We start from the raw sequence: 24,571 nt of genomic DNA on the forward strand, positions 1-24,571 counted from the left end.
TAAAACTTGGTATTCTTGGAGGTCCAATTCTTTAAACTAGATAGACTTAGAATTTCACCTTTAAAGCTAATGCTGCAGTTGACTTTGGCCATATCGAGAAACTGACAGAATCAGGCTTTTGCATGCTTTGAAAGAAGTGTTGACAGCATTTTTTGAATGAATCTCGAAACATTAAACAGTTGGCAGTGTACATGAACAAGATAAAACAATAAGGAAAATTATCTGCAGAACTCCAGCTAGTTAAAATATTACATTACAGCTAATAGAATGAGAATATTACATGCATTTCTAATAACTTTTTTTTGAAACCTTTTGTTCTTAATGCTGTGGCTTTAAAGCAGCTTTGTATCAATCACTTTAACGAAGCAATTATCTTTTTCAGCATGCGCCTGCCATCTTCCTGGAACTGTTCAAAGATTAAATACTTGCCATAAGGTATGTGCAATTAGAACGAAATTTTTAAATTCTTTATTTTTATTTGATTCTGTATTTATTTTGTGTCATGTATTTATAAAAAAGTAAATTCACGCTTTAAAAGTACAAAAATTACAAAACAGATTGTTCACACGTTAAAAAAAGGATTTATTTTTACAACAGCAACCTTCACTACCTTTCAAAGCCTTTAAGCTTAAAAAACTTCGGCCCCATTTGTGCTTTGGACTTTAATTTCTTTTGCAGTCTGCGTTCATGTTCAATAGGTTTCAAACCTTCTGCAATTAATAATTTTTGGTAGCCGTAATCGGCGCGAAATTTCGTTCGAAAGTACGATAGATATTCGACTTCACTTTTTAATACTTTTCCACATAAATATCTATGAAATCGATCCACTTTTTGGTTCATAACAAATGCATTCACATCAACATTGATTTTAAACCCTTTCTTGGTAACTTTCTCTGGTGAACAAATTCTCTCGAATTCTTTGTTCCGTAGTCTAAATTCTTCTACTTCTTGCCAAAACATTGGTCCGTAGTTTTCTATTTTTTTCCAAAAGGTTTTATTAAAATACTGATAAAGTAAATGGTCGGCACGGTTCCAAGTTCTAATCCTATCCTTTGCATTTTCAGTTAAGTTTAAATGCTTCAACCTTTGGTTCTGTTTTATATATAAAATATCGTCATTATCCCAACATAATTCTTTTTTCAACAACACTAAACTCTCATCGAAATATTCCATGATCAACACCAAATGGAATTCAGAATCTAAATTCTCCAACACTTCTTGTATTCGATCATCAGATTCTATGTCCATAAAATCAAAACCTAAGTCATAAAACATCCCACTTTGAATAAGATTCATGGTATCAGGAAGATCTCCAAGCCGTAATGTTAAGTTATACAAATGTTCGTCAGGAAATTGTAGAAATGCATCAATAGGATTCGCAGAGGTGTTTAATTTCAACACTCGATCGAACTCAAAGTAGTAAAAGGAACTCTCGAATTGAGTGACAGGGTCACGAAGGATGGTAATGTATTTCGAGTTATCTTCCATAATCATGTCCATCTCTTCGCGATTATATCTAAAAGTGGGAGATAATAAAATTTGTTGATTATTTGGACGTCATTATGATGGACAGTAAGAGAGATTCTGATATTTTTACTGTCGTGAAGTGGAAATCGTAAAGTGAAATGGAAACAACTTCTTAAGAATGAAGTAGTCCACATTTTTCTCGTTTCTATCCAGGAGTTCTAATTGCCCCAGTTTTCAATCATCGAAATTTATTTTTTTGCAATCAATTTTATTTTAAATGTCAATTATGACGTTATTTTGCACATTGCTTCTTCTGTGTTTTAGATAATTATTGTTTCAATAATATTCTTTGGACCAAAATATGGCAACTTGGAACTGAAAATCTAATAAAAATATAAAAATAAAAATGTGAACTAATCAAAGTGTATAATGTTTAAAAAAGGAGGAGGTGTACAGGCTAAGGGTCGTGCCCTCCTTAGCAGTCGTATTTGGTCGAATAAGTTTTTCCTTCATAAATGAAAACCATGAATTTACACATATAAATTCACCATTCACGCGGTTGTTATATTTTCCTTGAATGAAGATAAAAACATTATTTGTTTCTTTCAAACACCAGAGAAAATTGTTTTATTGTTTTGAGTTAAGAATTGAAAAAAAACTATATCTAAGGACATTGTTAAAAAGAATTTACCTTGCGTGGTTCGTCAACATATTTGCAGGTTGATCGTGCAATCTTAATAGGTCTACGCTAGACCAATGAAATTTTCTTGGCCATGCAAATCTTGAATCTCCCATAGACGGCAGTGCTACAGTTAGTTCTCGCAAATCAGCATATCTGTTTAGAATATTTGTCACGGTACTGCTGGCTGTCTTGTGTGTTTTGATAAATACGACGTTGGATTGAGGTGTGCATCTAATAAAAACAAAAAATAACTGCGAATATTTCAAAACGTATTCTTGTCTGTGAAGATTTATCGTCTCTTGCAACGAAACCATGCAGGTATTATTTCTACCTCCATGACAAACCTGATAAGCTATATTTAAAAAATTCATAGCTACTGGCAAATTAGCTATTATTGTTGACTCTTTATATTTTTTAATTTTTATTCAAATAAAGGCTACGTTAGTTGCTTTTCGTATTCATTATTCCATTGCAGCTTTTATTGGCTATAATTTTTGATACCTAATAACGCAATTTTTACAAAACATACAAATTATAGATCTATAGAGATCTTTATTAGTACAGACTACTGCTTTTGCTGTAAATGCGGAATTACAGAGTAAAAATAAATGCTCAAGGGTTCGTTGCACATGCTTGCTTTTTTTCTGCGGTATTCTTTTTCCGCATTTGCCAACATCTTCGGTCTGAATTTAATACCCACAGTGTCTCTGCATATATATTTCTGCACTAGATTTCTCTTCTTCCTTTCTTACCTTCTTCTCTTCTTCCTCCATACTAAGAACTGAAATCAATCTGAAGTAATTACTTACACAGCACCGCCTTCCATGATTCTTTTGTACTCCTTGGCAATGTCGAAATATGTTGATGAAACCAACTGGTTATATCTTCTGTTTAACTTCATTTGAATCTTTCGAATCTCTGATTCAGAGCTTTCAATGTCAAGTGTTTGTGCAATTTGATGACTAAACATACAATGAAAATGGATTGGGTTAAATTTGACATTTGTCATTTGCCAAGCAGCCTTGTAAGCTACTGTTATGATCCCGTCTTCAGATTGTGACGAGATCAAGGTTTTGTTAAAAGATTGAGTTAAAGGGTAAAGGAGTTACTGTGTTTTTCACTTTGCTCTTAAAAATGATTGATCTATCTATCATGTAGTTTTAAATCAATTACCTCTTAGTGATTACTTTGTGACAACATTCTAGAAGAGTAATTTATTGAACGGCGAGAATCTTGAGCTTATAACCTGTGTGATCATCCATATTGATTTCTTGTTCCAATTTGTCTGATCTTAAGTTTGTTAAAGTTGATCAGGTTCTATTTATATTTTGGCTATTTAAGCTGGAGAAAGATTTTGTTTCCCTGACTTCAATTTTGTCTTTGTCAAATTAACCATTCTAACATTAGAAACAATGTCTTTTAACAGCTTGTAATTCCATGTTGTTGAAAGTTATCTATGCTGTGACTTAATCCACGAAAAAATGAATCAGCGAAATAGCCAAAAAGAGGCCAAAAACCAAGGGGACATAGCTATACTTACTTTATTATTCTATCAGCTTTCTTTTCCAAGTCTCGCAACTCTTTAACAGGGATTAAATCTCTGATAACATAAGTCCGTAAATGATCAACTTTGATAAACACCAACATTATCACACAAAACGTAAACAACCACACGACAACAATGGAAAATATTGATCGAATGTAAACCATTGCATTTGATGAACCAGCTTCAATGTCAATGGCAATACTATCGATTTTAACTTGCTGTTTTTCCTGATCTTCTGTGATAATTTTTGTATTCAACATGGCTGCCAAATGTGCTTTAAAACTGATTTACTTGAGTGCTTTCCAGCCACATTGTGTTAAAATGATAGAATCCTAATTAGCAAAACTTAGCAACATTAGTTTCAAAATTTAAGTAATGCAATGTTTCAAATACACCCCGACCTCGTGCATTGAATTTCAGTGCTTGCCTCGCTTACACCAGATTTAAGAGAAAAGAATTCTTCATAACAAGAACCAATGAGCAAGAAGAATAAAAAAATTATACAGATTTCACGTTGGTATCATGTTTGAAAATAGCGATTGATATGATTAAATTGAGCATACTTTTTTCATCACTTTCGGTATGATTTCGTACGCTCTGTTGAAAAACAGTGGCATACAACTTATTTAGACTATCACGGTAAGACGCCCGAAACTGTAAACATACTTTTTTAGAAACCTTAGCGTGAACTATGAAAATCACAATTGTATTTTGCTTGTTTACTGCAACCAGGTTATTTGCTAACTTCTCGTTTTGTGAGTTAGCGCAATAAAGTTTGTAAACACACACAGCAAGTTTGTCTCATCGAGTTCGGGTCAGCATTTTAATGGAAAAAACAACAATTAATTTGTTCTTACGTTTATAGTGAAAAAAAGCGATTTAAAAATAAAATAGAAATTCTCTTACAACGTTATTTGCATTTACGGTGACAGAAAATCACCATGAATCCTTCGAGTACCTTTTTGTACGTATATATAGGTCAACTAATGATTTGACTTCTGATTTTGTGGAGCCACAAATAAATAGTTTCGCTTGTCTCATTTTGGCTTGCGAGCTAATGTCCTAATATAATACGATGCCGCACTAAGTCACACCACTCACTAAAATCTGTTAAATAATTTCCCTTTTTACTTTCTTCTCTTCCTATTAACCATCTAGTTTTCACAGATGGTGCTATTTAACGAGTAAAGTTTCAAATAGTAAAACCAACATATCAGTAAAAAAGAGTATACATACAATTCAACAGTATGTTCAACCTCGTCCTCAAGGCTCTTTTTTCACTTGCTATACCATTATCAACGAGTGAAAAAGGAGATCTGGGGACCAGGTGAACAGTGTGTCATTTCTTAGTGTTAACTTTTCACGCTATTCCAGACTATAAAAAAGGTCTAGTTCAGTTCTCTCTGCCATAAAAACATTGTTTGTTGTGTTATAGGATTTTTTTGGGCAGTGTCCATGCAAAGCTAATGTGAAACTTCGGGACTGTTCCAAATGTAAAGATGGTTACTACGATTTAAGAAACGACCATTCTGAAGGATGCAAATGTAAGTATTGAAGAACCTAAAAAAGATGGTACTCTAGAAGTGTAGTATAAACAAGTCCATTAAATAGATTGAGACTGTTTATATGTAGGTGGGCAGCCTCGGCAAACCAAGCTGGCTCATTTACCGGGCTGGTTTTCTATAATGCAAAAAATTACCTCTTTTAGGTGGGCTGGCTTTGAACAATGAAAAGATTAAAAAGTGCAGAACAAAAAAATAATTGTCATAACAAAAGAATTTGATTACGTGAGCATAATAATCCATCTTGCCTAGGCGAGCTAGCCTGCTTTGTTACTATTTATATAGAATTTTATCCAGCCTGCTTGCCGAGATTTTGGGTAAAATGGGCGAGATCTCCTCGGCAACCGGTTGCTGATGAGTGAGTTGGCCGCTTGCCTAGCGAGATCTCAGCTCGAGTTCCATACAGCTCCAAAAAGTCGGACCATTCCCTAGCCCTAGTGACTTTATTTTCTTTCCTTCTCTGAATGACTAAAGGTGTCAACGAATCTCTCCACTACCTGTATCAACTGTAAGCCACTAAAATGAAAGTTTCATAGTCACGTTTATGATTTCCTTTCTACTAATAAAAAAATTAACTTTTGGATCTATCGTTTTTATCGCTACGTCACATAACAAAAAAAATTCTTATTTTTGCGTAGGGTGCGATTGTGATGTGGGAGCTTCGATTAGTCCTTATATATGTCACAAAGTAACTGGTGTGTGCACATGTAGAGCGCATATCTATAGTCGAAGATGTAAACAGTAAGTATTTATTCTTTTTCAAAATTTCTACTCGTGTTTAATTATCTATACATTGTTTAGGCTCGTTGTTTTTAACCCCAGCCAAATATTCTTATAGAGCATATTCTTATAAACAAAAAAAAGAGTATTTTTGTGAATTTTCGTGTGTTATCTCTATAATAATACCCGTATACGTCTGTCTGTCTGTCTGTCTGTCACGCAAAATGATAGCTTAGCTGCGCAATAGCGAGAAGCACGCAATGCGGTATAAAAAGGACGGGCTAACGACTAGTTTGCATAAACGTCATATACAGTTCTTTAATTCTTTTAATCGATGTTGAAAAACTCTGCCCTCTCAGGATAAACAATTTTTTGACGTGTCAAGAAAAGTAAACGCTTTTTAAGAGGGAGATGACCACCGCCCCCCTTAACCTCGTCCCCAAGGCATGTCGGATCTTTTTTTAGATCGGGACGGCGATCGTCTCCCAATATAAAAAGAGAGACGCAGGCGCAAGGTTGGGTTTCCCTGGGCTCAAAGTGTCGCTTCTTTCAGTTACGATACTCAAGCCACTCTCCCAGATATACAAAATGAGAAAAAAAAATCCATGGTATTGTGGTTGAGAAGAGATCCACTGCGGTTTCTCTTGTACAAGAATCGCCCATTTAAAAACGCCTATAATTTTTTTGTTTTGTAAAAAATAAAAAGTATGCGTCAGCCGGGAATCGAACCCGGATCTATTGCTTGGAAGGCAACAATGCTAACCTTTACACCACCGACGCTTGTTTACAGACTGTATTTAATCAAATTTAAACGTTCTTTTTAATTAAATTTAATATATATAATTATTTTGTTTGTTTCCGTGATAAAAAAAAGTTTAACCTATAAATATGACTTTAAGATATTTATTTCGTTATAAGAAATAAATATTAAATGAGAAATTTTAAGAAACAAATTCGGTTCCGTAACATAAAACACTGTCAGATGTAAACATGAATGGCGGATATTTCCACATGTGCGCTCCTTACTTTACTCCTAAACGCTAAGAACGTTTCTTGACTTAAGGCGGCTTTTAAAAAATGGGTAAGGAAATTCGTATTCAGTTTCACGTATCCTTACGTGTATTTTTACATCCTGTGTCTTTGTTATACTCGTGTATAATTCAAACCATGCTGTAACTATTTTTATTTATTCTTTAGGTGATTAACTTGTTATCTAACTAATTATCTAACTAGCTGTCTGGCTAGCTATCTAGCTGCATCTAGCTGCAAACGATCTATGCTTGCATGCCAGCTAATTTCATTCTTAAATGTAATTTTTAATGTGCGTACAACCCACGAATACCAAGTACAAGTATTCCAAAAAAAGTAATACAATCTTGTTTTTGTTTTTTTTTCTTTGCAGGATCCAAGTGGGATACTACTTTCCAAGCATGCATTACATACAAGGAAGGAGATACCTATATGCAGCAGCACAAGTATGTCTTAATCTTTTGTGGTGAAAACTTACAGTTTAAATAAGAACCGGTGAAGTTTTGTGTCTATTCTGCCATGACAGTTTGGTTCACAAATTTTGTCACATAAATTGTATTCAGTTGATTAATCCTCACAAATATTAATTTTATCCATCGTCATAAAATTTGTCTGCGTAAAAATACCTGGAAAGGCAAATTTGCAAAAGTAAATGTTTGTATAAGTATATATATACTATAAATGAATTCTAAGAATTGACTTTGTGATACTTTGTAGAAAAGCCTAAGGATTTTTCTTTTTTTCTTTTCTAGTTTTTTTTGGCAAATTTTCTTTTTTGTAGTTAATAAAATGATGGCCAGCCTCTGTGAAGGCTACATTATCTCAATAAATAAGCCTAAAATATATTAAACCTGCTAGGTTTACTAAAAAACCTAGTAGTTCAGTCGCGAAAAAAGTTTTGCAAAATATCTTGTCGTGACTGATTCATGAGAATTATTTTTTGTATAATGTATTTTTCGGACCTTACAAAAATAGGTCTTACTGAAGATTAATCAACTTAAGATACTAATGAATTGTGGCACATGAAAATATATACAGAATTTGTTATGTGTGATTGAGAATGAAAAACAAAAATATTTTTGTTTACAGAAAAAGTTGAACTCATTTCATTATTTTCTGTTAATTACAACATAAGAATTTGTCAGTCAATTAAATTTTAGGTTAAATTCTCTCCTTTTACCTTTTTATCTTGGAGTGGAAGTTTACCTCGATAAGGATATGGTAACCATATTCTTATTATTTTTTAAGCAATGGCAAATCAAAGTTTATTCATTTTTTATTTAATTTAGAGTTTTTTAACTATTCAAAAATACAGATCAATTTTATATACTTACCTACCTTCGGAAAAAAGGAGCTTTTTCAAAAATTGGAAGAAAATGTTACAATTTTTTAAACCCTGTAACGCAAAATTAGCATATAAGCTCAGATTCTCTTTACTCATGCACAAATCTTAGACTTTCCTCACCATAGATGGGAATTAGCAGGTCGCAATTGGCAATTTGTTAATCAACATGCCGTCTTACCAATCACATTACAAAGAAAATGTTAAAATTACAAATCCAATTTCTTCATCATTCATTTGTTTCACCTATTTCTATAACTGCTGCTGCAACAAATTTGTTTTTTTATTATTCACACATAGACAGGCTGCATTTCGGCATAACTTAGTTATTGTCCAATATGTGACCTTTTTAACATCATCCGACTGACTTTTGTTTATAAGTTAAAGTTTGTTAAATAATAGCAAAATGTTCTTCTTTGCAATTTTCTACTTATTTTTAGTCAACACTCACTACCACCTTGACAATACCACATGATTCACAGTACAAAATTTTTGCTGGATATATTTTAATGGATGAAAGTATCACCACATTGACTTTAAGTCTTAAACTCATGGGAACAACTACAGCATTATTTGGTCCAAATCTACCTGTTGCTTATCCTGCACAATGTGTCACAGAATGTTACCAAGCCTTTCAACAAGGAACCAATTTTTATTTTTTCCTGAAAGCAGGTGTTTACAGTGTCCAAGTAGCATCTACTTTAATAGACAGTGCCTTTATGATGGTATGTATATGTTATATGTTTAAAAAAAGTTTTTGTTTTTCACTACAGGGGCTTACAAATTATTTTCTTCTAGGGTATATCTGTACACATATTTTTTCCTTATTTTAAGTTTGTTCATAAAATGTGCAGAAGACTCTTTGTATGTCTTAAAGTCTTATTTCTTGGAAAGATTGGGTCAGGACAATTTTTCTAAAAAGCACAAAAAGCAGTAAAAAAGAAAAAAGTGTCCAATGGTTGTGTCAAATGTATAGTAGTGGTTAATTGCATAAGCTATTACAATATACACACAAAATTACGACATAGATTTTTAATATTTTTTCTGCATGCTGCTCCATTTTTAATAATTTTTCTGCAAAAAGTAGAGGTTTGATCCATTTTGGTATAATACCTGTGTATGTACAGCAATTTGTGAACCTCTGCACTATTTGATGTGTTTCACTCCTTTTAAACTTGCCAAAATCCTCCATCCATCAAATTCATATGACAAATAAATGTGCTCAAACCATTATAAAAGTGTTTCACAAAATCATTGACCCAGCTTTAAATTCTTGAGTAAGAATATTGAAATTGAACCAAAACCACTTAAACGTAATTTTTCTCACCACACTTTATAGGAACGCATCATTGCCATACCAGTTCAATTTATGACAGCCTCAATTTTATCAGCTTCTGCTAGAGCAAGTTTCTTAGCATCTTGTAATGTTGAGAATAATGACCTGGGGTAAGTTTATTTCAGTATGCAGCACGATTTAAATGACTGTTTTGTGAATGAATTAAGATTGTGCTAATAATTTAATACTAAAAAGTAAATCTATTTTCAATAAAGGAAAAAATACATATCTGCCATTTTTTTTTTTTTATTGAGACTAAATTTTTTTTGTCAGAATTGGAACTGCAAACGAGTCAGTTTGCATGGCTGCAGCATACAGTATGACAATCAAGTTTGAGGATGGAGCCTTGCGTAAGTTTGCTAACATATATTTTTTTATCAATTTTCAATGTAAAATCTATATTATAATACCCGTATACGTCTGTCTGTCACGCAAAATGGTAGCTTAGCTGCGCAAGTAGTGAGACGCACGCAGTACAGTATAAAAAGTACGGGCGAACCCGTGGATATTTCCACGGGCTAACAACTAGTATTATAAAATGTTCAAATTTTTATTTAAGTAAAAAAATAAGAAAATATAATATGTTGTATTTTTATAGCCTGTAAATGCAACCCAGCTGGTTCTGTTAATGCCACATGTAACAAAGTTGGTGGACAATGCTATTGTAAATCTGGTGTAGGTGGTCGAGATTGTTCTTATTGTTTACCTGGTTTTTACGACTTCTCCGACACAGGTTGCATAGGTAGGTTTTAATTATATACCTTTCATTTTAGTAAGTTAACTTTTATAGTTTATTTTGCTTTTTTATAATTCATTAAATTTGGAAAATGTTTTCACTTATCCAATTACTCTAAAAAATTTTGTGCAACTATATACCAAACAAGGTGTAATCCAGGAATTCAAAATTTTGGAGTTGTTAGGTTTATTTAATGGTTAACATTATTCATGATGGATCAAGAGGAAAAACGTGAATAATTAAATGCCTCAAGTAAGCTATTCCCAGAAAAAATTGAATATAAAAATGATGGGAAACCGAAATTGTTTACAAACGAACCTGCAAACAGACTCAACAACTGTGCACATTGTTTTTAAAACGATTGCAGTCTTTTTCAGGAGAGGCGTGCGATCGAACACGCACGCCTTGGCACACACCTAAATTGTTTCAGGAGTGTGATTAATCGCACGCCTGAAAAATAAATATTGAGTTTTCAAAATCAACCTTTATAGTCCATTTTGTAGCGTGCGATGGAAGCCCTCGAAAGAATTTTTGGAGACTCGTCAGACAAAACGTCCGATAGATTTCCGTCATGGTCGGACACGATCTCAGAAATTATTGAATAGTCCTGGTCCTTTTAATCTACGAGCAAGCCTATTCATAGCAAACCTGACCATCCTAGCTAATTCACTGACTCCTGACTTAGTTAAAAGAACTACGTAGACATAAATCTCTTTTGCCTGGCCCCTTCGTCGTTGGTAACCAGGTCTTACACAAAAAATCCAGCCATGCGGTTCTTAAAGGGGGATTTTCACGAAGCGAATTGAACGGCGAATTCGACGGCGAATTGTATCTGAGCATGCGCAGTTTTGTTTATTTTGACTTTGCATCGAAATATTCTCTTCACTAAAAAGTAGAAACAGTTCCTACTTTTTCGCGGCTAAAGATTTCGCTGCTAGTTTTTGACCAATTAGAACGCGATTAAACAATGACTTTGGCGCCTAATTTATTTTGTCGTGAAAATGAAAAAGCGAATTCGCCATCGAATCGCCGTTCAATTCGCTTCGTGAAAATCCGCCTTAATGCGGAGGTGAACGCCGACGGAGCATGGTTGAAGCAAGTCTGCAAAACTGCACTTACAGGCGGAATAGACATTTTATCATGGATTTAATTAAATTGTGGATAATTTCTTCAGGCTCGAACTTAATGGATTTTTTTTATGCCTGTAAAAACGAAACACTTGTGCGGTGTAAATTTTTTTAAAGTTTTGAGCCACATGGATAAAGATTTTTTTTAACTTGAAAACAAAGCATATTTTTGCCTATTTGCTTGTGATGACCTGAATAGTGAACAACAAATATAAAAATGACAGTATAGTCATGCATACTATTTCGGAAATGTAGAAAAGGAAGTTAAGATTGAGAGAGTCGCTATACCAGTAGACGCTTGATCATCGTGTTTGGGGTTCACGATTTAAAACGTCCCCCACTTTAATACCGCAAAATGAATGCGCAACAAAAAATAACCTTGGAGCCCGTGTCGTATGCGTAACAATCTTTGCACGTGCGCTTTACATCGCATGCGTTAATTGATTTACACGTGCGAATCACCTACTCAAATATTCCTAAAAAGACTGGGATTGCTATGGTGGCTTCATGTGTTGTAGTTGAATTTATTTCAATCAATGCCATTGGGGACTGAATGTCTAGTAAATACATAAATTGAGTAAATAGTACATTCTTAGCATACAGGGCATGTATTGTTGTCTACTTGGATATTATTCTGTAAAATTTGCAGCTCCAATTTAGAAACTTGTAAATAAAAACTTTTCTTTTCCAGCTTGTGGCTGCCAAGGGCCTGACCCAATTTGTAATCCAAACACTGGTGCTTGCAATTGTCCCATCAACACACAGGGAAGGGTTTGTGATGCCTGTGCCTGCAATGGTAACAGTGTCAAGTGTGAACGGAATGGAAAATGCTTGGATTGCCAATCAAACACATTTGGAGATCATTGCGAATTGTGCAAACCTGGATTCTTTGGAGATGTTTTACAAGGCCAATGTAGATGTAAGTAAAATATCCTTCAGTAGTAACCACATATCTCTTTAATATTTAGGCTATATATAATTGAAAGTTTGTTCATCGTGATTTTATATCTTCCAACAAAAATCCGGTATGCAGTGGATATAAAGATATTTTACAAAGAATTCAATTTTCTATTTCTTCCCTGCTTTACCAGTTGTGGAAGTTCTATTGGCTTTGAGACAAGGTTTTTGACTTGTTTAGTTGTCCTGTTGATGGCCAAACCTGGCCACTGAAGGGCACTGGGTAAATCAACATTTATTGACAAGAGAGTGTTTTGTTTAAGCAAAACAGTAGTGTTGCTGGTGAAATTTTAAATGCGATAATAAAACAAACAAACTAACTTTCAAATATAGATGGTTTTATTTTCTGTACAACCATGATATTATAAGGATTAGCCGTTTAAAACTCAATGTCATTGACTGTACTTCAATTCATGCAGCTTATCTTGTCGTTTAAATTTCTAAATTTTACAGTATGATTAAACTTCAAAAACAAAAATGTAAATAAATAATGAAAATAAATAAAAGAAAAGAAAACTATTGTGATATATATATTGCTTGAATGTTTTATTTTTAGCCTGTGATTGCCATGTACTGGGCTCTTACAATCAATCATGTGATTTAGTCACAGGACAGTGTCCTTGTCGACCAGGCGTTGTCAACACCAAATGCGACAAATGTGCTGTATGTTTCATTATTCCCTTTCTTGATGGGTGAAGGACATACATTTGTTATTTAATTTTTATGTATGGTGTCACACGAATTAGAAAATGTAAAAAAGAGTTGAATTTTGTTAAGGTTATCATACCTTCTTTGCATCCCTCGTAGTCAGTTGTCTCATAAAGTTTATGTAGTTATTTAAAAATGACCTAATTTCCTTTTTGATAAAATACAATGCCTTCATTTAGAAAGCTCAGAGGTTTGATTTTCATACATATTGGCTGTTTTCTCTTGTTTAACACCTGTTTCATTTATTCTTAGACAAATTACTTTGGTTTAAGTATAGCCGGTTGTACCCCATGTAATTGTAACTTGAAAGGCTCAATGAATACACAATGTGCCGAGACGGGTCAATGTTCTTGTTTCATATCGGCCGAAGGTTTGAAGTGTGACAAGTGCAAGCAAGGATTTTATGGTTTACCTTCAAAGTCATGTCAAAGTATGTAATCAAAATTCTCTTTTTATTTCGTAGAATCTTGGAAAATTCAAAATGAATAAGTAAATGTTTGGTTTCTAATTTTCACAAAAAATATTACTGAACTAAAAATTTAAAAAATAAACGCAGAAATAAAGTTTACTTCTCAACTATAACACAAGCTAAAGGTGTTTAATAAAAATCAAAATCAAATAACATTTAAGTTCAATCATTTGCACAAGTCATGGATTAACAAATATGTCAATATTTTCACTTTACGTTGTAACTTCTACAGACATGAAGAATTAACTTTAACCCTGGTATCATGAGCTGTGTTTTTATTTTGCAGCATGTAATTGTAACTCCACTGGAACAGTGCTAAACACTCAGTGCATTAATGATGAATTTGGACAGTGTGATTGCAAAAGTGGGGTAATGGGAAGAGCTTGCGATGCGTGCATGAAGCAGTATGCTGAGTTTGGCATCAATGGGTGTAAACGTAAGTTTAATTATTATTGTCAGTATATGCAGGGTATTTAATGGGGAAGAAATAACATATTACCATCAATGTTGCTGATACAAACAACTAGAGTGAATTAGTAGTAGCATTTGTCTTATATTTTATTGATTTAAGTGTTGAAGAGCAGCAAATTAATTTTTCCGCAGTACTGAAAATCCCAATTATTGGGAGCAAATGGAATTCAGTGGCATCCTGTCAATCACATTTAAATATACTGTTGTTTATTCCAAAATGCAAATAGAGTTATATGTAGCGCTTGATTTTATGTATACATTGCTGCTTTAGATAATCAAATCCTTAGATTAGGTCTTTTGTAAATTCAGTCTTGAACAATGCATCCTTAAACTCCATATGACACATTGCTGCTTTAGATGATCAAATCCTTATATTAGGTCTTTTGTAAATTCAGTCTTGAACAATGCATCCTTAAATTCTATAAGTCATGCAGGAAATCCCTTATTGATATCGTCAATTTGATTCATGCCAAAAGCTGTGGTTGGTGTAGTACTACGTAAATGAAGTTCTAAATTCCTTTTTAGAATGTCCACTTTGCACAAGGAAATTACAGTCACATGCTGATGAAGTTGCAATAAAGTTAAAAAACGTAAAACAGGACTTGAATTTAACAAAGAATTTATCGAACCTTCAAGCTGAGTTGGTATCAACTCAAGGACGGTTGCAACAAGCTGAAGTTAGTTCCCTTAATTTGTTAAGCTGTTATATGTTTTCTTTGTGAAAAATTATATGTTGGTTAAGCAACTTAACTTGTATCTATCGCAAAGCTATCACGTAAGTTGCTCCTTACTGATAATGGATTTGTGCTCATAGGAAATATTAGATAGAAAATCTGAATTAGTGAAGTATAAAGGTTGATTGGCTTTTTCAATAAATAAAAATGTTTTACATATTTCACATTACTGCAAAGCTTCAGTATACATGAAATTATACATTAAATTTAGTGTATATATATCATGTAAAATAATGAATGGAAAGATTGGCTTTAGTGAACTGAACATTGTAATGGATTTGGCCATTCAATAGGAAGGCAGGAGCAAAAAAATTATCCTTGTGACCTGTATAATAAGTCAAATGAAGAACAGGTCTGCAACACACAGAATGACAAAGCATTTTTTGCTTCTGAATATCTGTTGTTCTAATTTTATTATTTTTAGATGAACTGTCACTGCATAAGCCAATTAATTTCATATATATATTTATACCAGTTTCTTTTTGTTTTAGCGTTAATTTTCATTTTAAGTAACCTATTTAACCAACGATTATGGATAACACATCCGCCATCTTTTTAGTTAAATGCAGCATTGTTTCAATTTCGTGTGGCACAAGGACGAAAAGATTATAAGCGCTTGCAAGACAATTATTTGATTCCATGGAATGCACGTTTGACAAGTTTAATAAACCAGGTTAGTATACTACACTGAAATTTGAAATTGCCAAGAGTAGCTTTTTATTTTTGCATACTTTTGATTGATGTTCAATATATTTACCGATCAATCTTATCTACTATTTAAATGTTAGTCTTCTCCACTGTAGTTCAATAATTTATTTGTAAAGTAGACAGAAAAAAACTGGGAATTAATTCCTTAACTGTCCAAAAGATGTCAGAAGTTTTTTCAAATTTCATAGTTCAATCAGCTGAACTCTCATATTGTTCTTTATGTGCCTTAACTTACATGGGGAGTACAAAAAATATATTTTAACGGTTTCTTATAATTAAATTACATACATGAACCCTTTTACATGCACAGATTTGTATTATCTGAGAGTGTTTTGTTTCATGTATCAGATAAACATTGTTACCATGCAAGCTAGTCAATTGACTGGTGTCGCGAATGCTGGTGGTGCAAAGATGTTATTGATATATGACGCAGCTCTAAAAGCTTCGCAAACTAGTCAAGGTGCAGATATTTCTTGTTTATTCTTACTGCGTTTAACGTTTAATTAAATAAAGCATTCTGTACATGAAATATTTTCTCCACAGTATAGCATAGCTTAGCATTATATTGTTCACTGCAAATGTATTAACCGCATTTCCTTGAAAGAACAGTCGATGTGTTTTCTGTTGTTTTGGAAATTTCTGTTAAAAGTTTTTAGCTAGGGTAGAAAATATTTTTTTTATTTGTCACTTTTTCTAAGTTTCTTTTTTGTTGTTTTCCTTCAAAAGTTTTGTTAAATAAATCCTGCATTGAAAAATATATATTTGCTTGTTATAAGGAATAAAAAGTCGTTTATCAAGTCTTCCATATTTTTTTTTTAAAATCTTTTCTTGTTCGTAAGATATTTAGCTTTGAAGATTCTCTCTAAATATAAATTAATGCTTAGAATATCTTGCAAACTTCAAAAATATCAAAACTTTTAAGCAATGTGGACTAATGCTCTCAATGATATCTTGACAATGCAAAAATTTAAAATCCCAGAGTGATTTTATCCATATTATAAGTAGAAAAATGTAATGCCAGCATTTTTTTAAAAACTTAATTATGACATCATAAGTTTTCAAAGTTAAATATTTAAATCTTCAATAACTTGAAAATGAAAAAAGGGACTTTATAAACAACTTCTTATCTTTTAAAACATAAAATAAATATCATTTTCAATCCAGAAATTCTCTTATTAAGCAACACAATTGGAACCCATATAACTACTGGAAGTTTTAGTCTTTTCATTTCAAAAACTTTTCATTCCAACATGTTAACATTCTTCTTTTAGAATCAAACACCTTTGCATCAACAACGTTTTCACAACTTGTGAATTTGAACTCATTAGCATCAAAAGTTGTCAGTATGGCATATTCATATGTTCAAAATTCTCCAACATTTGATTTTGATACTTACGAGAGACAGATCGATTTAGATTTAGCGCTGTCCAATCGAGTTCTTGGTAACATAACTAATATTGGAAAGCAGGTAATTTTTGGTTAAAAGGTTCCTGAGAGTTGGAAACAGATAGAAGTATATATTTGATGTTTTTATTGTTCATGAATATTTCAGGTCACGTATCAACAAACGTTATCTGTCGCATATTTAAAAGCGATGGATCAAAGTGAAGAATATTTTAAAAACAAAGAACAACAATGGGCATCATCGCGTGCAGCATTCTTGCAAAATGTTCAAACTGTGTATGCGACAGGAAAAGAAGTGGAGAGCTTATTGAATCAAACAAAGGTATGTGTATTTCTCTGCTTGTATAAGTTTGTTTTTACTTTTCTTCGTGTTCCAGTGTGTGTAGTTTGGACCTTGACATAAACCATGTCATGTAAAGTAGTATATACATGTGATGTGTCTTGACAGTCCTATGCATTACGGTATATGAAGAATGTCAAAAGTCTTTTAACAAGCCATATTATCTTGATGTAAAAAACGAAAGAACATCTAGCCGGGTTTTTTTACTTGACATACTTTGTCAGATTTCCATGCGTTTTCCGGCAATCTAGAGGTGCTAATTTTCAAAACATTTCTCACGTGCAAAACTAATTTGTCCTCGAGAAGACACTATATTGAAGCCCCCTAAAAGGAAATTGCTTCTTAAGGCACTGGACCTAGACTGTTCTGTTAGGAATTTTATTTTTTGCATATGAATAATTTCTTGATGTATGTTAACCAAGAATTTCATTGTGAAATGAACTGTAATACATATTGGCAATTTTCTTTTAGAGTTATATTGATTCGCAAAGACAGTTTATAATGGCAACTGAAGATGAACAGAACATCATTCGAACATTATTGGCACAAACTGATACGTTTTACAAACAGACACAGGGAGTTTATGAGGTGTGTATTTTCAAAGTATCAGTTATATTTAGTTCGAACCTCGTTGTCAAAATCGTCTAGATGAAATTGTTTGGATATAAAATGTTGATTTTATATCCAACCTCAGTTTTGACTTATATTCAACAGCTTATTGTATCCTTTTAGTTTTTTGTATTGATAAGTTTGTTTGACTTGCATTTTTATAGAGTGACAACACCTTATATTGAGACCTTCTTAAAATATTCTAAATAATCTCTAATTTGAACACAAAATATTGACTCCTTCTAAAAAGTTTTCAAAATGTCTATTCTGATATTCCTTTTTTTTAAGCAGTTATTTTTTATTGCTACATGTTGAAAAAAGATCAACCAATATGCATTTTAAGTGTTAGGTTAGGTTTGTTTTCTCCTAAAAAAATTTTGAAATCTCCTTCAATATAAATTCTGTCGGAGACTAAATTTATGTTTGTTTACATTAAAAGCTATCTTTATACTACCCTGTGTCATGTTATCAATTTAATGAAGCAGGTAAAAATAGGCAAATTAAGTTATAGAAACATTGTTTTCCTTGTCTAGTGCCTGCGTCTTGTAATTATTTGATAACCTCTTTTTTATAATATCTTGTTTTTTATCTTTAGCAAATTCGTATGCACACCCAGACTATTACTGGTGGTATCGAAGTCATGTTTTTACCATATGTTCCGCAAAATAGCATTGTACGAGTGAATGTTTTACGGGGCTACCATCTTGTTCCTCGTGATTATCCATCATTAAAATCGGACCCATATTTTAAACTTTCAATATTTCCGAGATGGTTTAATCAAGGGCCTTTGGAATCAGCACCTAAAACAGGTTTGAATGTTTTTCCAGCTTGTTATATATATTTTTTGTGCAAAATTTTATTTTCGATTTATTTTTTTTGTTAACCCCTGTGTTGTTACAGTTGATTCTTAGTATTGGTCAATGTAGCATTAAAGAAGTTTTAACACTGCGAAGAAGGGTCGATGGAAATACCATAATGTCCTAGTATTTCCTGCCTGGTCTTCCTGCAAAAAAATCTTTGCATTTATTGGTCCAAAATGTCAGGGGAGATTTCAAAGAGAATTATTGTTAAATGTGTTTTACAAGTTATTATATACAAGAACACACAAAAATGTATAATAAAACACACGAAGCTTTTTGTAAGTAAAAACCTTTACTTACAAAAAGCTTCGTGTGTTTTATTGTACATTTTTGTGTGTTCTTGTATATAATAATTTTACTATGGCGAAGAAAACAATTTTGTCTTATAAATCTTTTTTCACAGTTACTGTTTTACATTCTGTTTTAATTTCTCAGCATTTTTCCAAATGTTTGCATAAACTTTCATATAAAAATACGATACGTTTTGAATTTAGCTACATTGGATCCAACTTGGGACTGGCCAATTGGCGGAACGTACACATTTTTTATCACACCAGAACAAATTCAAGTTACCAAACTTATTATTTCTCTTTACGATTACGATGCAGATAATTCTGATGATTTCATGGGTGAGGTTGTCATCAATCTGGCTGACATCATGCCAATTAAAGACATGCAAAACACGTACACGCTGACTGCACAAGTGAGAGAACTTTCATTTTATTGTCTGCCATTTTGTTTACACCTTTTCAAGCTTTAAACATTTTGGGCCAAGAAAGTAAACAAACCGAAAACCGAAACTCTTTAGGAACCGTATTTAGCGAGCAACGAAATATGTCCCTTCTTCTGCGTAGTTATCGTTGTCATTTTAATGTGATGTTGTTACCATATATACTAAAGAATTTTGATGTAGATACCTCTAGTAGCAAGTGTCTTCTGAAAGTAGGTACAGTTCGTGAAAACTGTTCTAGTTGGCTCTTTCCAATGGTAAATGTGTTTTTAGTTTAGGGTAATTCACAAAAGATCATGTTGGCTGTAAATTTAACTTGTCCTTTCCTTCCCAAAAGATTAAAGAATTGCAAATAAATATGAATATATATTATTATATCTCTTTAATAATAGCCGTATTCCGTCTGTCTGTCTCTGCGCGGACCCCCCGCTGAGTTAGAAGAACGTGCTACGGAAGCACGAATATCAAATGCGATATATTTTATCCACTTTGTTGCGACGGGTAAATATAAAGGATGGGCGAACCCATGGATTTTTCCACGGGCTAACGACTAGTTTTCTATGATATGTAACACTCTGTTTATTATTTCTTTAATATTAATTTAATTTACTTTTTTTATTTACTTTTTTAGCATTACACTGAGAGGTGGTCTTCAAGTTATCCTGGTGCTGGCGAAAATGGTTTGCTCGACCTTCAAAACATGTTGCGTCAACAAATAAATGTTGTGGAATCTTTACTCACTGAAGTCAATACAGTACATGCTACTGCTAAGTCGCACGCTAACAGCTTGCAAACACAGGCTCAACTGCTGACCAGGTTAGAGTTTGTTGGTTTTAAAGTTTACCTTTCTGTGTTTACTAATGAGCATGTTTCTGTCTAAAATGGATGAATAAGTCGCTAGCAATGGTTGGTTGACGAAACAGTCGGTGACAATAGCAGGTAGTTGGAAGAAGGAATACTTTTGATCGCCCTTATAGAATAGGTCCATCCGTATCTAATACTATTGTAAAGGGAATACTATTAGAAGGATTCTAAATTTTATACCAACGTCAGATCTCTTCAGCATCTAAAGGACACCAAACCTTAGGAATTAATTAGTGATAGAAAAATTGAAAGTTGCTGTGAAAATGAATTCCGAAATAACCAATTGTAATTTTCCACAGGCTATGTCCTTAAAAAGGTAATAATTTAAGTTTTTGTTTTAGTGAGTTTGACAAGGCAAAACAATATGCTGCCAAAGCTGTGAACGCAGTCAACACATACAATGAAATATACCGACTGATCAATTCCTCGCTCGAGGCTGCTGTGGCAGCTAATACATCCGTACAATCCATTACAAAGATTGTAAGTGGTTATACTCTGATACTTGTCTAATGAAAGAGTGTAGTTAGTCTTGGAACGCAATATTGATAGTTAAATGACATTGTTTCAGCTCAATGGTATATCTGTCACCTCGTTTACTTCTCAAGCAAATGCTGAACTACTTGCAGCTCAACGGTTTTTAGCACAATCGAAACAACGGAATGTAACTTATGGATGTAAGCTCTTGTTTATTCGTTCGGTTGTTCGTTCTTTATTTTTTTATTTATTTATTTATTTATTGCTTTATTGTCTTTGATATTGTTGTGTTGTTGTTATTTTCTGCTCTCTTTTTTTGGTTTGTTTACTGATCTATAATAATGTTAATGGGTATCATTTAGCTTTAAACCTTCTCCTGCGATCTGAAACTCTTGGCAGTGCTGGCGTGCAGTCACCTCCAAGATCAATAATTCAAATCAATGGCATTGATTACCATCCACATCTCAATGGCCACAGTGTATTGTTGGTCAATTACAGAACGGGTGCTGTCGAGCAAGTTCAAAACTTTCGCACTGATATCAATCCCACTGCTGCTGTGATGTATGATAGATTCCTGCAACAAATACAAAGTAAAAGATTGTTTTAATCTTATACAATTTTATGAACTTTTGCATCAAATTTGTTTTAAAGATTCGTTTTTACATCCCTAACGACTCTTAAGACCATAACCACTGAACTATGCAGTCACACTGCATTGCACAGGCCACAAAAAGGAGGGGGCTACTTTTTGTCAGTCTTAATTATAGTGAAATCCGCTCAACCAACCAACGTTTTCACCTAAAAATCCCCTAAAAAATATTATCAGCAGTACTTCCAGGAGACCTATCATTTACAACCCTCACTAGCAGGACTTAACCAGAAAAGCCTCAGTTCCTGAGCACAATGCTGCTCAACTAAGCCACTGCTGCCTAACAGGATAAAAAAAACTTTCAGTAATTCAAACGATCATGATAGGCGCAACATTGTAAGCATTAATAAAATGACGAAAAAATCTTGAGAGGGGGTGGGGTTTTTCACGATAATCCAAAATCTAGGATAAGTTTAAATAGTATCATAGCTTTCGATGATTATTTTTTTATGTTTTAGCTGGAAAAGTTGTAATTATTGTCAAACAGGGATCTGGCAGCATAGCTACACAGTACCGCAACAATATCATGAGCCGTCTGTTGGAACTCGGAGGACAAGCACCTTTCTTTAGTGGACATCGAGGCTCATATATACTTTTGGGTTATCGAAGACAAACTGGTGATATTGTTCCTTGGATTGCACAAGTGGCGAAACTAGAAGGTGCAGGAGCATCGGAACTGCGACGCACAGTCCAGCTAAAGTGTATGTAGATTCGAATTGTGGGGTTGGCTTGATTTTCTGTGCCTGTATATTAAATTCAATTATACCTATTTTCTTATAAGATAAACCTTCGTGAGTCAATTCAGAAATTCAAGTAAATTTTGACTTCATCACTCCCCCTCCACGGTCTCAATGTTGTGAATTCAAAACATTTGCCAAGGAAGTGCAAGTCCAGGTTCCCTCTCCCCTCTGCTTTCCCAGCATCCTTGATAAGGGAGGGGCGGAGGTAATCATAGAGGTTTTGTTATGGGAGTTTGACTGTCACTTCATCTGTTCCTGAAAAAAGGGTCCGTTTTGGTTGTATAGAAGTGCTTATCATAAGAAGGTTTCGTTTGTATAAGCTATATAAAAATTCTCTTGTCACTTGTTCTTTTGCTGGTTTTTTACTTGAAACGATCACGTGTTTGCTTGCTAAGTCAGATTATTGTATCAATCAAAACAAGGTTTAGTTTTCATCATATTTGTCATATGATCTTCGTGTCGTTTGATACTAAGGTGTTGTGTTTTTCTAATTCTTGTTTTTGCACTTATTTATATTCGACCACTTCAAGCTGGCTGTTGTTTAAAAAAATTGATTCGTTTTTTAAAAACTTTCAGCCTCGTGGTGCCTATAAAAAAAATGGCTATCGAATTAAATTTAGTTGGTCTTCAACACACGCTTTATTTGGATAAGTTTTCTATTCCTTAGCTTGATTTAGATGTGTTTTTATTCCTAGCGACGCTGCAACAACTTCTATATACAGCCAACACAACCTTCCATGCTGCTCTCCCTCAGTGGAACGAAATCAATCGTCTGTTCCCTGTTTTAAAAGTCAGCGTTGCTACTCTTCTGCAGGAATCGTCAACGGGTAAGATATTTACCGAACTAGTTCTTTTGCCGTGGATACTTCAGGCCTGTTAAAAATTTTGTTATGAGTCTGTTTCCATGGTGATTCATCGGTTAGCAGGTAGTCAGGAAGAAAACATGATTTTCTTTTACTTCACATATCCTTACCAACTTTTCCAAAGTCATTTTTTAACCTCTTTATGTTCCACCGTTTTAGCCTTTTTCAGGTTCGAAAATCTCTTATAATAATACGCTAAGTGTGTCTGTCTGTCACTTTTGCAAAGTGGATTACATTCTTCAAAATTTTCTTTAACAAATTCTATAAAACATCGCCTATAAAATTGTTCTGTAATGTACCAAACTTTACCGATAAAATAGTATTGACGTCAAAGGAAAGTTAATTAAGATTAGTGAAGCCATTACAATGCACTTAAAACTTTGAGGCCAAATAACTTGGAAACGAGGTGGTGACGTCAATGTTTTTTCACCGCGTGGGTAACTAGGGACCACCTAGGATCAATTTGGGTAATTTTCCCAAACCCGGATCCCCGAATCCGTTTCGGAATGGACGGGTTGATGACGTCATTAAAAAACCTTTAAACCCTAATATCTCTGCAACCGTTTGTCAAAAGTACATGATCCTATACATTTTCTTGCTCAGCGTTTCAAGATCTATACGATGAAGGCAACAGGCATACACATTTCTGAAAAAAACATTTTGTGTTCTGACATGTCTCTGCTGACGTCATCAAAATTATAATGACGGTTGTTTTTCTCTGTTATCCTGCCTAATTGGATTTTTCCACGGGCCTTATCGACTAGTCTATATAATAATACGCCAGTTCCGTGTCTCTGTGACAGGCAAAGTGGATGTCTTCATTTTCCTTTGATATTGCCGAAAAATGCATGTCTAATATGGTAAATATTCAGACATTACGGCGCGACGTCAATAACACCACTTTAACGTCAATATCCTATATTAAATTAATAAAGCCATTACAGTGCACCTAAAACTTTGAGGCCAAATAACTTGGAAACGAGGTGGTAACGTCAATGATTTTTCACTGCATGGGTAACTAGGGACCACCTTGGACCAATTTGGGTAAGTTTCCCAAACCTGGGTCCCCGAATCCGTTTTGGAATGGACGGGTTGATGACGTCATCGAAAAACCTTCAAATCCTAATATCTCTGCAACCGTTTGTCAAAGATATATGATCCTATACATTTTCTTGATCATCGTTTCAAGACCTATACAATGAAGGCAGCAGGTATACAAATTTCTAAAAAAAAGATTTGTGGGGTTTGACTGGCCATTGCTGACATCAGCAAAATGTTAAAACCCTTATGTCTCATTAACTGCTTATCAAAAAGATATGATCATATACATTTTCTTGGTCAGCGTTTTAACATCTGCATAGTACAGGCAACAAATAAACTAAATTTCGCCAAATATTTTTGTAATTGCACTGCTGACGTCAGCAAAAAATCTAAAATAACCTAC

At 33.6% G+C, this 24,571-nt stretch overlaps 2 protein-coding genes and 1 non-coding gene across 4 annotated transcripts in view; 1 reads left to right on the forward strand and 2 right to left on the reverse strand.

The window, feature by feature from the left end:
• The window catches only part of LOC130641232 (laminin subunit alpha-1-like), a 46,832-nt gene that overhangs the window by 6,808 nt on the left and 15,453 nt on the right, over positions 1 to 24,571 (forward strand). Inside the window, exons 10-35 of one of the 2 annotated variants that reach the window (XM_057447953.1) lie at positions 383 to 435; positions 5,131 to 5,239; positions 5,896 to 5,998; positions 7,380 to 7,452; positions 8,789 to 9,073; positions 9,688 to 9,794; positions 9,958 to 10,034; positions 10,283 to 10,426; positions 12,239 to 12,466; positions 13,061 to 13,167; positions 13,465 to 13,642; positions 13,968 to 14,117; positions 14,678 to 14,829; positions 15,446 to 15,559; positions 15,943 to 16,054; positions 16,866 to 17,062; positions 17,147 to 17,320; positions 17,810 to 17,926; positions 18,543 to 18,756; positions 19,302 to 19,510; positions 20,169 to 20,353; positions 20,743 to 20,881; positions 20,970 to 21,075; positions 21,238 to 21,465; positions 21,983 to 22,225; positions 22,960 to 23,091. In XM_057447953.1, coding sequence (XP_057303936.1) covers positions 383 to 435; positions 5,131 to 5,239; positions 5,896 to 5,998; positions 7,380 to 7,452; positions 8,789 to 9,073; positions 9,688 to 9,794; positions 9,958 to 10,034; positions 10,283 to 10,426; positions 12,239 to 12,466; positions 13,061 to 13,167; positions 13,465 to 13,642; positions 13,968 to 14,117; positions 14,678 to 14,829; positions 15,446 to 15,559; positions 15,943 to 16,054; positions 16,866 to 17,062; positions 17,147 to 17,320; positions 17,810 to 17,926; positions 18,543 to 18,756; positions 19,302 to 19,510; positions 20,169 to 20,353; positions 20,743 to 20,881; positions 20,970 to 21,075; positions 21,238 to 21,465; positions 21,983 to 22,225; positions 22,960 to 23,091 — 3,936 coding nt within the window. Of the gene's footprint in view, positions 1 to 382; positions 436 to 5,130; positions 5,240 to 5,895; positions 5,999 to 6,950; positions 7,059 to 7,379; positions 7,453 to 8,788; positions 9,074 to 9,687; positions 9,795 to 9,957; positions 10,035 to 10,282; positions 10,427 to 12,238; positions 12,467 to 13,060; positions 13,168 to 13,464; positions 13,643 to 13,967; positions 14,118 to 14,677; positions 14,830 to 15,445; positions 15,560 to 15,942; positions 16,055 to 16,865; positions 17,063 to 17,146; positions 17,321 to 17,809; positions 17,927 to 18,542; positions 18,757 to 19,301; positions 19,511 to 20,168; positions 20,354 to 20,742; positions 20,882 to 20,969; positions 21,076 to 21,237; positions 21,466 to 21,982; positions 22,226 to 22,959; positions 23,092 to 24,571 lie in introns of those variants that run through there. The other variant, XM_057447961.1, reaches the window with a different exon arrangement.
• Positions 353 to 4,046, reverse strand: LOC130641258 (galactosylceramide sulfotransferase-like). Its single transcript, XM_057447995.1, has 4 exons — positions 3,690 to 4,046; positions 2,959 to 3,111; positions 2,159 to 2,380; positions 353 to 1,516 (listed from the first exon to the last, which is right to left on the reverse strand). The coding sequence occupies exons 1-4, from the start codon at positions 3,953 to 3,955 to the stop codon at positions 607 to 609; spliced, it is 1,551 nt and encodes a 516-aa protein (XP_057303978.1). The 5' UTR covers positions 3,956 to 4,046; the 3' UTR covers positions 353 to 606.
• Trnag-ucc (transfer RNA glycine (anticodon UCC)) lies at positions 6,686 to 6,757 on the reverse strand. The gene has a single exon. It is a non-coding gene; the product is annotated as a tRNA-Gly (tRNA).

Source organism: Hydractinia symbiolongicarpus, chromosome 1 (assembly GCF_029227915.1).
Source record: "Hydractinia symbiolongicarpus strain clone_291-10 chromosome 1, HSymV2.1, whole genome shotgun sequence".
Classification (NCBI taxonomy): domain Eukaryota; kingdom Metazoa; phylum Cnidaria; class Hydrozoa; order Anthoathecata; family Hydractiniidae; genus Hydractinia; species Hydractinia symbiolongicarpus.